This window comes from Diabrotica undecimpunctata, chromosome 5 (assembly GCF_040954645.1).
Source record: "Diabrotica undecimpunctata isolate CICGRU chromosome 5, icDiaUnde3, whole genome shotgun sequence".
NCBI classification, from domain to species: Eukaryota; Metazoa; Arthropoda; class Insecta; order Coleoptera; family Chrysomelidae; genus Diabrotica; species Diabrotica undecimpunctata.
In genome coordinates, this window is record NC_092807.1 from 143486625 (window position 1) to 143500221 (window position 13597).

The 13597-nt window shown below is 30.0% G+C and overlaps 1 protein-coding gene across 3 annotated transcripts in view; it reads right to left on the reverse strand.

Annotated features, from left to right (window-relative positions):
* Window positions 1–13597, reverse strand: part of LOC140441911 (serine/threonine-protein kinase 26-like) — a 109361-nt gene that overhangs the window by 80623 nt on the left and 15141 nt on the right. For 2 of the 3 annotated variants that reach the window (XR_011951049.1, XM_072532909.1), the window contains exon 2: window positions 13058–13517. The exons of the other annotated variant lie outside the window; for it this stretch is intronic. Coding sequence is in view for 1 of the 2 variants with exons in the window: in XM_072532909.1 (XP_072389010.1) it covers window positions 13058–13222 (165 nt within the window). In the remaining variant the exon portion in view is untranslated. The remainder of the gene's footprint in view (window positions 1–13057; window positions 13518–13597) is intronic. 3 annotated transcript variants of the gene reach the window in all.

Below are 13597 nucleotides of genomic sequence, written 5' to 3' on the forward strand. Positions count from 1 at the left end.
GATGTTAACAAATTTTTTTCCTCCAAGAATTTTCGTTAGAACAAGTAACTTTGGCTCTATCGTATAAGGATTTAATGATTCCCTTTTTAATATTAATATTGTGATTTGATTTGAAATTTAAATATCTGTTGGTACGTGTTGCTTTTCTATACAGCTGAGTCTCACACCCAGTATCGTTCTTAGAGATTAAAACATCCAGGAAAGGTAGTATGTTATTATATTCCTTTTCTATGGTAAATGTTATTGTCTCTTCTTTATCGTTTATATCATTGAGGAATGTGTCCAACAACTCTCATCCATGAGGCCATATTGAGAATATATCGTCTACATATCTCCACCATACTGTGGGTTTTAAATTTTGTTTAGAAATAATATTTGTTTCAAAATATTCCATAAATATATCGGCTAATAATAGAGATAAACTAGAGCTCATTGCTAGACCAAAATTTTGTTTATAGAATTCATTATTTAGTTGAAAATATGTATTATCAATAACTCCATTATAGCTGATATGTTTAGTCTTATTCTAGTTGCCAATGTATTATCACTCTCTAATTTTGTCTTAACTATATTTAAAATTTTATCTAATGGCACATTCGTAAATAAACTAGTTATGTCAAAATTTACCAAAGTATGATTTGAATTAAATTCAATATTGGATAATTTATTTAAAAAATGTTGAGTCAGAAAAAATTAAATTATTAGAAGAATTTTTCACCAAGTAACAAAAAAACAAAATTTGTTTAATTTACTAATGTTTGTATTTTGAGAACGATTTCCGAAGTGGAAATTGAAATGTCAATAAACGTACTTTAACCTTTAATTGTGGCTTATTCCCATTTCAATAATAATTACTTTAACATGCCACAAGAAAATAGCTTCAGAACAATACTCAGACTATCTGTTAGAGGAAAATTGTGGTAGAAAAATGAGTAGTGGTTGGCTTGACGGCTGGAGTGTCGCAGCGGTCAGTCCTAGGACCCATAGTGTGGAACTTGGCATATGACGGGGTTCTGAGCCAACAATACGGAGAGGATGTAACCCCTTTCGCATTTGTGGACGACCTCGTAATGATGCGACACGGCGGGCCAGAGGCCCTTTGGCTGGATTATGTTGCTCTTCAGGCGTAATCAACTTAATAGCACCCTTTTTAGGATTTAATCCAGAAAAAAATTGATCTTGTGTCTCTCTCTTATACACGCCGCAATCCGAGTGCCCGTCCTATTATATGCGCTTCATTAACGATTAAAAAACAATGTTTTAAAATGTAATAGGCCCAAAATACTTATCGGGAAATGATAGAACAAGGTTTGAACTTGAATTTAGGTTCTTAGTGAATTCAAAAATAATGTTTTTTATTTGTGTTTTTGAGCATTGAAAATCGTAATTTTGCGTTTTTCTCAGTTTTAAATTATTTATAACTCGAAAACGATCAAGTTTTCAGAAAAACTACAAGATACTTATTCTCTTCAGAATGATCCAGAAATTTCAAAAAAAAATTGTCCTGGCCAAAAAAATTGATTATTAAATTGTTTAAAAAAATTTGAAACAATTCTCGCTGGGCGACCTCTTGAACCTTATTTTGGGGTATCCGATGAAAGTGATTACGCAAAAATATATCGGAATATTTTTCCGGACGCACCCGAGCTTTTCGCCTTGTCTAACCGGTTATTTATTAAAATTCCATTCAAATTAAACAGGCAGAAAAAGTACATATAATAAAAGCAAAGTTCGTCACTAAACATCGTATTAGTGTCATGAAAATTCAATAGATAACACATTCCAAAAAAAAATACCAACTGTCTGTCTATATAATAGTACTATATAATTATGACGAATTAAAGTGAGTTTGGTCAAATTTCAATTTATTTAATTATTAAAAACATTTTAATGATTCATAGGAGAAACCAACTGAAATAAATTATATCAATTTGCATAAATATTATTTGTTATTTTAATTTGCATAATAATTCTGGTCTGTCATATTCTTTCAATTGTGATACCTACAAAAATTCAACATTTCAATGCATATGTATACAGGGTGGTCCTTAAGTAATTGTACAAACAGAAACTGTAGATTCTGCACTTTAAAATATTACGATTTAAGCCAACTTGCTTTAATAAAATGTTGATATTAAGAAAGATACAGGGTGTTAAAGTGAAAATTTAAAATTTTATTTTTCGCTATAACTTTTACGTTTGTAAATATTTTTGGACAAAAGTTTACAGTTAAATGCTTTTGAGTAGGATAAATTATAATTTTATACTTACTTTAATGTAACTAATAGAGGGCGCCACATATGTCACATGTGTGGCATAAATTTGTACTTAACTTTTTTGCTCTTTAAGTTAGCTCTATTTTTGTTAAAAAATATTAAAGATACATTATTTCTACAAAGAAAAGGTATACTTGTTAGTAATCTGAAAATTTAACCGTTTTCGAGATAAATGCATTTTATAAGTCAGCTGCACAATAATTCTTAGTTTGATATTTGTGCGGTAAAGCACTGAATACCTGTAGATAAGCATAATTCATAGTTTATTCTTATTAAAACAACTCAAAGATGATAATGTAACATCACAAAATGCTTTGTGATGGGTACTAAATGTGTTATTGGAGAAAAGATATTTCATCTTCTTCTTTAGGTGCCGTGTCCGTATTTAGACGTTGGCCGTCAACATGTTTACAATTTCCCTTTGCTATCGCTTCTTAAGTTTCTATAATGGCGTTGTATTACTTTTTCTCTATTGCAAAATGCTAAAAACCCAAAACATGTGGTTTATGCAAGATGGTACACCACCACATTCTAGAGAGAAGGCAGTTAGAACATAGTTAAATACAACTTTTCTGAACGTTAAATTGGTCGTGGTATTTATATTCCTTGGCAATGTGGTAAGATATTGATATAATTATGTAATTCATAAAAAATACGAAAAGAATACTTGTAAAATTAAAATAATAAAGTAAATTGTTTACCCATTTTTATTAGGACAAATAGAAACTAGAGCACAGGTATTGAATAACACATGTGTGTCCTGTTTCATAATACTTTTGCTACAAATCTAACCTGAAAGACTCAGCATTTTTACAAAAACATCATCGTTGTCCTAATAACCGATATTGTTATAAATATAGTAAACACACAGGCAATTTAGTTCAGCATAATATTAGTTCGTTAGTAAGTTATAATAGTACATTTGTTCGAGATGTAATTATAGTTACGTGTAAGCTGTAATGTAATCATGTAAATAAGTAATGTCATCGATAGGTTATTCCGTGTGTATATAAGTAACCAATGAACGAGATACATCACAGTTTAATACATTATTTAACTTCTGCGACAAATAAGATGTAGTTCCATAATATACCATAAGATTTGGATAAGTATCCAAAATAATATATTCATCCATTATACATTATAGCCACCACGTAGCCCAGAATTTAATCCGCTTGATTTTGGTGTATGGGGCGCATTAAAACAACGTATCTATAAGAATCCCATAAACATTCGCGACCAAATATGGGAAGAAATAAATACTGCAGCAGTTTCTTTAGAACCAATGATGTTATTTAATATGAGACGATCTTTTATGGAATATATTGACAAATGAATTAAAGAAAATGGTGGACATATCGAACACTTTCTTTGACAAAAAGTTATGTTATTTAGTTTAACTATTTCTTAATTTGGTTTGTAAACAAAATGTTTTGATTATGACTTTAATTTAACATAAAACGTAAAATGTTTGTGGTGTAAAATCCTATTATTTTGTTATTTTGTCAAATCCTATTATTAATTATCCTGCTGATATATTTATTTTATTTAATATTTCGTTATCTATTAACTTTTATAAAAATTTTAACTATTTTATAAAAAAATTCAGAAGTATTAATGTTTTTGTCAATTTTTTTTTTCGTTGCCTGGAGTAATTGCCTTAGATCAGAATTATGCAGCTGATTTTTAAAATGCGATTATCTCGAAAACTGTTGAGTTATTGAAGTTATTAACAAGTATACCTTTTTTTTGGTAAAATAATGTATCTTTAATATTTTTTATCCCAAATACAGGTAACTTAAAGAGCAAAAAAGTTAAGTGCAAATTTATAACACATATGTAGCATAAGTGGCGCCCTCTATCAGTTACATCAAAGTGTGCATCAAATTATAATTTCTCATATTTAAAAGTACCCAGTTGTAAATTTTTATACATAAATGTTTACAAACATGAAAGTTATAGTGAAAAATAAAATTTTAATTTTGCACTTTAACACCCTGTATCTTTCTTAATATCAACATTTTATTAAAGCAATTTGGCTCAAATCGTAATATTTTAAGGTGTAGAATCTACTGTTTCTTTTTGTACAATTACTTAAGGACCACCCTGTATACAGTCCATCTAATTTACTTACCGTTGCACGTCATTATCATTGACAGAGATCGAAGTTGACATAGTTGCCAAAGTATAAAAAAATCCATTTTAAATCAAATAGGTCACATAATTATTGCAAAAGTTGATTTAACAACAAAACAAATTAATATTTAATGTAAATAAGTAAATAAATAGAAACAAAACAAGAGTTAAAAAATAATCTTGTTAAAAACAATTTGAGCCGCTTGTATGCGACGTATAAAGATGTAAAGTGGAATACATAGATATTTATTTTATTTTATGTAAAATGTAAAATAAAAAGTGTCAACACCGCAACTGTCAAATAAGTGTTACCAATTTATGCCAAAATATCACCTTCGTTCGATTACAGTTACAGTGTGTTCCGAACAAATGTTCTTCATAAAAACGCTTTATAATGCATTTATACAAATTAAATTAAACATATTATTGTGTATTTCTTTAAGTTAACATTAATAGAAATAGTTAAATATTATTTCTACGCGTATATAATAAAATATGTCTAGTGGCTGTAATGCCCGTGTACTCGGCAAAGTGATTCTAAATTGCGCTTAAACTAGCCTTTGATAGATGGCGCTACTTAATACGTAATTGGCGAATTGGTTTCGGTGTTGACATTTGCCATTCATGACATGACGTCTATCAAAATTTTAAGTTTTAAAAACAATTAGTTTGGTTTTTACAGCCGTCAAAAGCAAGCAAATTTTGTGTTTTCGGAGAAATGGAAAAAGTCGAGTATCGTTCTTGTATCGAGTATCGAAATGATCAACAAAGTCCATGAAATGATTATGACAGATCGTCGAATTAAGCACCGCGAGTTAATAGAGATCCTAAACATTTCCTACGAACGCGTACACAAAATCATTCATCATCATTTGGACATGAAAAAGCTATCCGCGCGATGGGTGCCGCGTTTGCTGACAATCGATCAAATGCAAAAACGTGTGACCACTACTGAGACGCTTTTGGCGATGATACGGCGCAATCGGAAGGATTTTTTTCGCCGATTTATCACCGTTGATGAAACCTGGGTGCATTATTACACACCGGAAACCAAAGAACAGTCGAAACAGTGGCGCAAACGCGGCGAAGGGCCGGCGAAGACTGTTTTCTGGGATGCGAAGGGCATCATCCACATCGACTACTTGGAAAAAGGAAAAAAAATCAATGGTCAGTACTACGCAGCATTATTGGATCGATTCGATGCCGAATTGCGTCGAAAACGCCCCGGTTTGGAACGCAAAAAAGTGGTCTTTCACCAAGACAATGCACCGGCTCACCGATCGGCCCTCGCCATGGCAAAATTACACGAATTGGGCTATGAATTGGTTGAACACCCACCGTATTCCCCAGATCTTGCCGTCAGCGATGTTTTCCTGTTTTCAAACCTTAAAAAATGGCTCGGAGGACGCCGTTTCGCAACAAATGATGAAGTCGTCGCTGAAACTTCGGCCTATTTTGAAGAGCTCGAGCAAAAGTACTGTTTGGATGAGATAAAACAATTGGAACATCGTCTTACTAAGTGTATCGGGGTAAAAGGGGACTATGTTGAGAAATAAATCGATTTAATTCAAAAAAACTTGTTTTTTCTATCAAAGGCTAGTTTTATATCAATCCACCCTCGTACTTAACTTAAACACGTCACAAGAAAACAGTTTCAGAACCTCTTTGGAATATATTACATACATGTGTATTCTGTATATTTATGTCTCTATACCTATGTTTCGTCAATAGGTTTTTATGCAATTAAGATTGTGTAAAAATGCTGATATTTTCTTTTGCTGTCGGACTGGCTAGATTATGGCATTACTCACAGCACCGTAAGTAACCGAATCATCAACATATTTCACTGGGTTGCTCATGAATTTTAATTTTTAATATCTCTTTCGTTTGTCGGGGCCCCTTTTTATTTATGAATGTCAGTTGTCCCTGTTACAAAAAATAATCTATATTTATAGAATTTTACCGTACTGAAGAATTTTTACTTGACAATTTCTTTGATATATTTTTGAGAAGTAAACGCCATTTCTTATAATTATTATTAATTATCTTTCTTTGGAATGTGATTAATAATAATGGTTAGGGCTTTTACAATTAGTTATATTATTATTATACCTTTGCCTTTTCTAGAGCAAACCATTTATATATTAAATATGTCTGTTGAGCGATATGTCGCGAGCATACACTACAATCTGAGTCATCGATTTAGTAATGTTTGTGTCGAATTTCATCGTACTTTCTATCTCGAATAGTATGGAGGCAAAATCGTAGATTACTGTGGCGGGTATTAATTTATTTCATTGAATCTAAAGCGGTGCATTCACGTCCCGATTTGAAGTCCCAGTTAGTAGGACGTGGTAGGACTACTACTTGCTCAAGGACACTAAACACAGATAGGATTGCTTTTGTCCTATGCTCTAATGTAAGAAATGCGTTGTGTTGAGTGTGACGTAGGCGTGGGGATTCGTGGTTGACATTTTTCTTATTGTTTTATATATAATAGTTGTGCCTGCTGCCAATTTTTTTGTTGTACTAGCGATTTAACGGCCTTATAAGACTATTTAATTATTGTTTCTATATCAATTTACTTGTATAAACAAAATGGGTGGTAATAGATGTGCCATATATGGTTGTGACAATAATTTTAAGAGTGTGAAAACCAAGAATATGCCTGTTATTTTTCACAGTTTTGTGGCTGAATGGGTTAACCGATGCAGAAGAGCTGATAATTTTAATCCTAATTCTAGTAGAATATGCTCTGTTCATTTTACAAACAATGACTATGAAAGAGATCTTCAAAATGAATTATTAGGTAAAATAAAAAAGCAATAGAATGCCTATAAAAATTTTTTAACATAACTTATTTTAGGTTTAAATACTAAACGCCTTTTAAAGGAAACTGCAGTTCCAACACTTTGTTTATATAAACATACCTTTGACACACCTTCTGTCTACTCATGAAGGTAGATTAGATGTTAGAAACAGAAAGCAACTTATAGCAGAAATTACAAAGGTAGATTCAAATATTCTGAATATTGCATCTAATCAACATGAACATGGTATTACTAAATCTGAAATAATTTTTGAACAAGCTGGTGACAATATAGATTTGAAGCCTGAAGTAGATTTTGAAGCAAAATACAACGAATTATTAAACAAGTATGAAAAATTAATAGCTGATCATTCCAATTTCAAGAAAAATACATGGAATATTTCACTTGAACTACAGAAGAATGTGAAATTAAATCAGTCAGTCCGAAAAAGTGGCCATTTGATTTAATCACCATAGCAAGGCCATGGTAAAACCATATTATTAAGAACATGAACTCCACTAGCTGACCCGAAAACCTTCTTAATTTTGAACACACAAAAAGGGCAGTCATTAATACATAAGTCCAGTGCACAGATTCTAAATATGCCGGTGGGAGATGGCTTCTATAGTTCATCCCAAACCCTTCTTTCAGTGCGTCACAGTTGATCGAATTCTTTCTAACGCATTAAGCTAGAAGTGACAGAAAAAAACGTGACTCTGTGATTATTACACATAGAACTTAGAAAATTATATATCGTTCACGGGTATCTACATATTAAAGCGAATTCTACTTACGGATGTATAATTGGTTGGAGTTTAGAATACGCTAAATAGATATCCAATCAATGGTGCGCATAAATATAATTTGACGCAGATTGTTTCGATAGTGACAGTACTTTGACAATGTCAACTGATAAAATGATAATTGTCATTCCAGGTTAGTATTTTCAGACATTTTACAGTGAAAATTTAATTTCGTATTTATTGTCATAAAAATATTTTAAATATGCCGAGATATACCGCGAATGAACAAAGACTAATATTAAAATTATTAAATTATTTTCAATTAGAAAAAGAGACTGGGACAACTATATTATCAGTTTCTACCGTTCGTGAAGTAAGTTTTAAATTATTCTAAAAATTATTGATATTAGTAGTCTAAATACTATACATTTTAGCCATAGTGTTTGTAATAAATAATAATAAATACATAAATAAATCTTAGCTAATTAAGCACTTTCCTTGGAATGTATAGAATAGGAATTATGACAAACTGCCGTTGCAATATACTGCGCAATAACATTTTTTATACAGGACGGGATCTCTAATATGTAAATTAAAAAAAAAATGAATTCTTAAGTTTTTACTCCACATTTTAAAAAATAACCTTTTCACATTTAGCCGATTACGATCCTTCAACTGTCAGATTTAACTAAAATGTCATGCAATAATTCTCGACATTCTTAAAATCCTATATGACGTCAAAATTCGTGACGCACTGAAAGAAGGGTTTGGGACAGACTGTATGCGTTGTATTATAGTTGGTGTATAAGAGAAAAAGTTTTCGAAGTAATGAAATAACAAATTTTATATTATTATTTGTTATTCCATTATTTTGAAAACTTTCTCTCATACATCGACTATAATACAGCGCATAGAAGCCATCTCCCACCGGCACATTTAGAATCTGTGCACTGTAAATATATCATTGATACATAAGTAAATAAATCTCTTAAAGAGACTCGAAAAAAATGTCGAATACCAGAACGGAGACTAAAGAGTTTACCAAGAGAGTTTAGCCAAATATACAGTAGACTTACTAAGCTACAGTCGAAGAGTTATTAAGACAATAGTAGGATATATATATATATATATATATATATATATATATATATATATATATATAAATAGTTTAGTTGCTTGTACCTAAACGTACTGAATTTCTTAGTTATTTTGCCAATTTACATTACTTAAGGAAAGAAGTTGTAGATTTAAGATGCAAAGATGGTTGTATAATTTTTTTGCTGAATTTAATATATATATATATATATACAGGGTGGTCCTAAAGTAATTGTACAAACAGAAACCATAGATTCTGCACTTTAAAATATTACGATTTAAGCCAACTTGCTTTAATAAAATGTTGATATTAAGAAAGATACAGGGTGTTAAAGTGGAAATTTAAAATTCTATTTTTCGCTATAACTTTTACGTTTGTAAATATTTTTGGACAAAAATTTATAATTGGACGCTTTTAAGTAGGATAAATTATAATTTTATACATAAATTAATGTTACTGATAGATGGCGCCACATATGCCACAGGTGTGGCATAGATTTGCGCTTAACTTTTTTGCTCTTAAAGTTACCTCTATTTGTGTTAAAAAATATTAAACATACATTATTTTTACAAAGAAAAGGTATACTTGTTAGTAACCTCAAAATTTAACCGTTTTCGAGATAATCGCATTTTATAAGTCAGCTGCCTCATAATTCTTAGTTGTGATATTTGTGCGGTAAAGCACTCAATACCTGTAGATAAGCATAATTCATAGTTTATTCTTATTAAAACAACTCAAAGATGATAATGTAATATTACAAAATTTTTGTTATGGCTGCTAAATGTCTTATTGGAGAAAATATTCTTCATCTTCTTCTTTAGGTGCCGTGTCCGTATTCAGACGCTGGCCGTCATCATGTATACAATTTCCCTTTTCTATCGCTTCTTAAATTTCTATACCTACTGGCGTTGTATTACTTTTTCCCTATTGTAAAATGTTAAAAAACCAAAATATATGGTTTATGTAAGATGGTACACCACCACATTCTAGAGAGAAGGCGTTGAGAACATAGTTAAATATACCTTTTCTGAACGTTGGATTGGACGTGGCAGTCATATTCCTTGGCAATGTGGTGAGATATTGATATAATTATTTAATTGTTAAAAAAACATAAAATAATACTTATTATTCATTACGTAAATTGTTGTTTACCCATTTTTATTATGACAAATGGAAACTAAATCACAGGTATGAAATAACACACGTGTCTTGTTTCGTAATACTTTTGCTACAAATCTTACCTTAAAGACTCAGCATTTTTACAAAAACATCATCGTTGGCCTAATAACCGATATTGTTATAAATATAGTAAACAAACAGGCAATTTAGTTCAGCATAATATTAGTTCGTTAGTTCATAATATTATCATCATTATCATAATAGTCCATTTGTTCGAAATGTAATTATAGTTACTCGTAAGCTTATATGAGTGTATATAAGTAACCAATGAATGAGATACATCACAGTTTAATACATTATTTAACCTTTGCGACATAATATACTATAAGATTTGGATATAGATTCGTCCATTATACATTATAACCACCACGTAACCCAGAATTTAATCCGCTTGATTTTGGTGTATGGGGCGTATTAAAACAACGTGTCTATAAGAATGCCATAAACATTTGCAACCAAATATGGGAAGAAATAAATACTGCAACAGTTTCTTTAGAACCAATGATGCTATTTAATATGAGATGATTTTTATGGAATATATTGACAAATGAATTAATGAAAATGGTAGACATATCGAACACTTACTTTAACATAAAGTTTAGTAATTTAGTTTAACTATTTCTTAATTTGGTTTGTAAACAAAATGTTTTGATTACGACTTTAATTTAACATAAAATATAAAATGTTTGATGTAAAATCCTATTATTCTGTTTTTTGTCATATCCTATTATTAATTATCCTGCTGATATATTTATTTTATTTAATATTTCGTTAACTATTAACTTTAGTTATTGGTATTTTATACCAAAATTTAGATTTATTAATGTTTTTGTCTATTTTTCCTTCGTTGCCTGGGGTAATTGCCTTAACTCAGAAATATGCAGCTGATTTGTAAAATGCGATTATCTCGAAAACTGTTGAGTTTAAAAGTTATTAACAGGTATACCTTTTTTTTGTTGAAATAATGTATCTTTAATATTTTGTATCACAAATACAGTTCACTCAAAGAGCAAAAAAGTTAAGTGCAAATTTATGCCACATATGTGGCATATGTAGCGCCCTCTATCCGCTACATCAAAGTGTGCATCAAATTATAATTTCTCATATTTAAAAGTACTTAGTTGTAAATTTTTATGCATAAATGTTTACAAACATGAAAGTTATAGCCAAAAATAAAATTTTTAATTTGCACTTTAACACCCTGTATCTTTCTTAATATCAACATATTATTAAAGCAATTTAGCTTAAATCGTAATATTTTAAAGTGTAGAATCTACTGTTTCTTTTTGTACAATTACTTAAGGACCACCCTGTATATATATATATATATATATATATATATATATATATATATATATATATATATATATATATATATATATATATATATATATATATATATATATATATATATAGGGAAAGCTAGATAAAGAACAAAGAGTTTCACTTTCCTGCCCTATTAATGACTGCAACCCCAAAATAAAACTTTATTTTACATAACGTGTCAGTCAATAATACCTAACTACTTTATATATATATATATATATATATATATATATATATATATATATATATATATATATATATATATATATATATATATATAAAGTAGTTAGGTATTATTGACTGACACGTTATGTAAAATAAAGTTTTATTTTGAGGTTGCAGTCATTAATAGGGCAGGAAAGTAAAACTCTTTGTTCTTTATCAAGCTTTCGCAAAATTTATTTGCTTCTTCAGGATATGCTAAAATATGGTATCAGTAAATACAACGAAATTAGAACTAAATAGCATTGTATAAAACTAGTAAAAAAAAAACTTACAATATTTATTTACTGATACCATATTTTAGCATATCCTGAAGAAGCAAATAAATTTTGCGAAAGCTTGATAAAGAACAAAGAGTTTTACTTTCCTGCCCTATTAATGACTGCAACCTCAAAATAAAACTTTATATTATATATATATATATATATATATATATATATATATATATATATATATATATATATATATATATATATATATATATACTTATACATATAAAAAGGGAAGAGTTAAAATCCCGTGATTTTTGAAGTAGTTTCTGCAAAGTGTGATTCTACTGAGGCCAAAAAGATACCGTATTGCTCTTTTTTGTAATTTAAAAATTACATCAGATTGGGCAGCTGTACTAGAACCCCAAACAGGAAGGCCATATCGAAGATGATACTCGAACAAAGAAAAATATGTTATTTTGGAAGACGCTAAATCGATTTCCTTCGAAACAGATCTTATTGCATAGCAGGCTGAGGCTAGTTTCTTACTTAACAAATAATGGAACTATTAGTTGGAAATTTCCAAATAGTATATTTATTAATTACTGTATGTATTTATTAAATAAATTGTAAATTGCAATAAACAAACATTGAGAACGATAAATTATTATGGATGTGAGACCTGATGCAACGCTGCACCAGATGAAATTTATCAATCTCTCCTATTTGTCCTAATACTGGTTGCTACCCCATGATACATTTATTCGAAACAATTTTCGCACACTCACGGAGAAATCATTTCTTATTCAGTATCTACCATAAAATCGTCCGTTATACTCTCGCATACGCTTTCTCAAGATCGATAAATACATAATATGTATATTATACATGTTTGCCTATTTATTCAAATATTTATCTACCATTGCTTTATAATGAAAATTGCATCTGTTGCTATTAAAATTGTCACTTAAGAAATAAGAGTTCTAATATAGAATGAACATTATAACAAAAATTAGTTTTATAGGTAAAAAATATGCAGTATAGACGTACAAAAACTTACTTTTTGAAATGCCCTGTTTATGCTGTTTCCTCGTAAGGACAAATCCAACATTCCATTGAAGGACCACGACGAAGGCCTGGCAAGAGTTTTGCCATTACTTCTAAAAAAGTCTCTTTGTCCATATTTGCCATCGTCAGATCCGAAATTCGCAGCTTTTTGAAACATTATCGATAAATTATCAACACATCGATCGGTTTGTTGTTCTGGCACACTCGGCGCGATTCTCACTCACGCCGAAGAAGTCAAACGCAATGATTTGAATAAATTTTCATTACCAACACAAAGTTTATTTGCAATATTAATAAATCGCTGTTTAATTATTTTAGTGAGGTGACACTACGAGGGATTTCGATAAAAACACAAGTCTGTGACACTTCAAAATATTTTTCAAGCGTACTGGCCGCAATTCAAATTGATTAAATAAATATTCAATACGGTTCCACTTATTGTCTATAAGTAACTGTAAAAAATCGAATTGATAGCACGGCCTTTTATGGATTAAATTATAAATACACTATCGCTTAGATATGTAGGTGGATA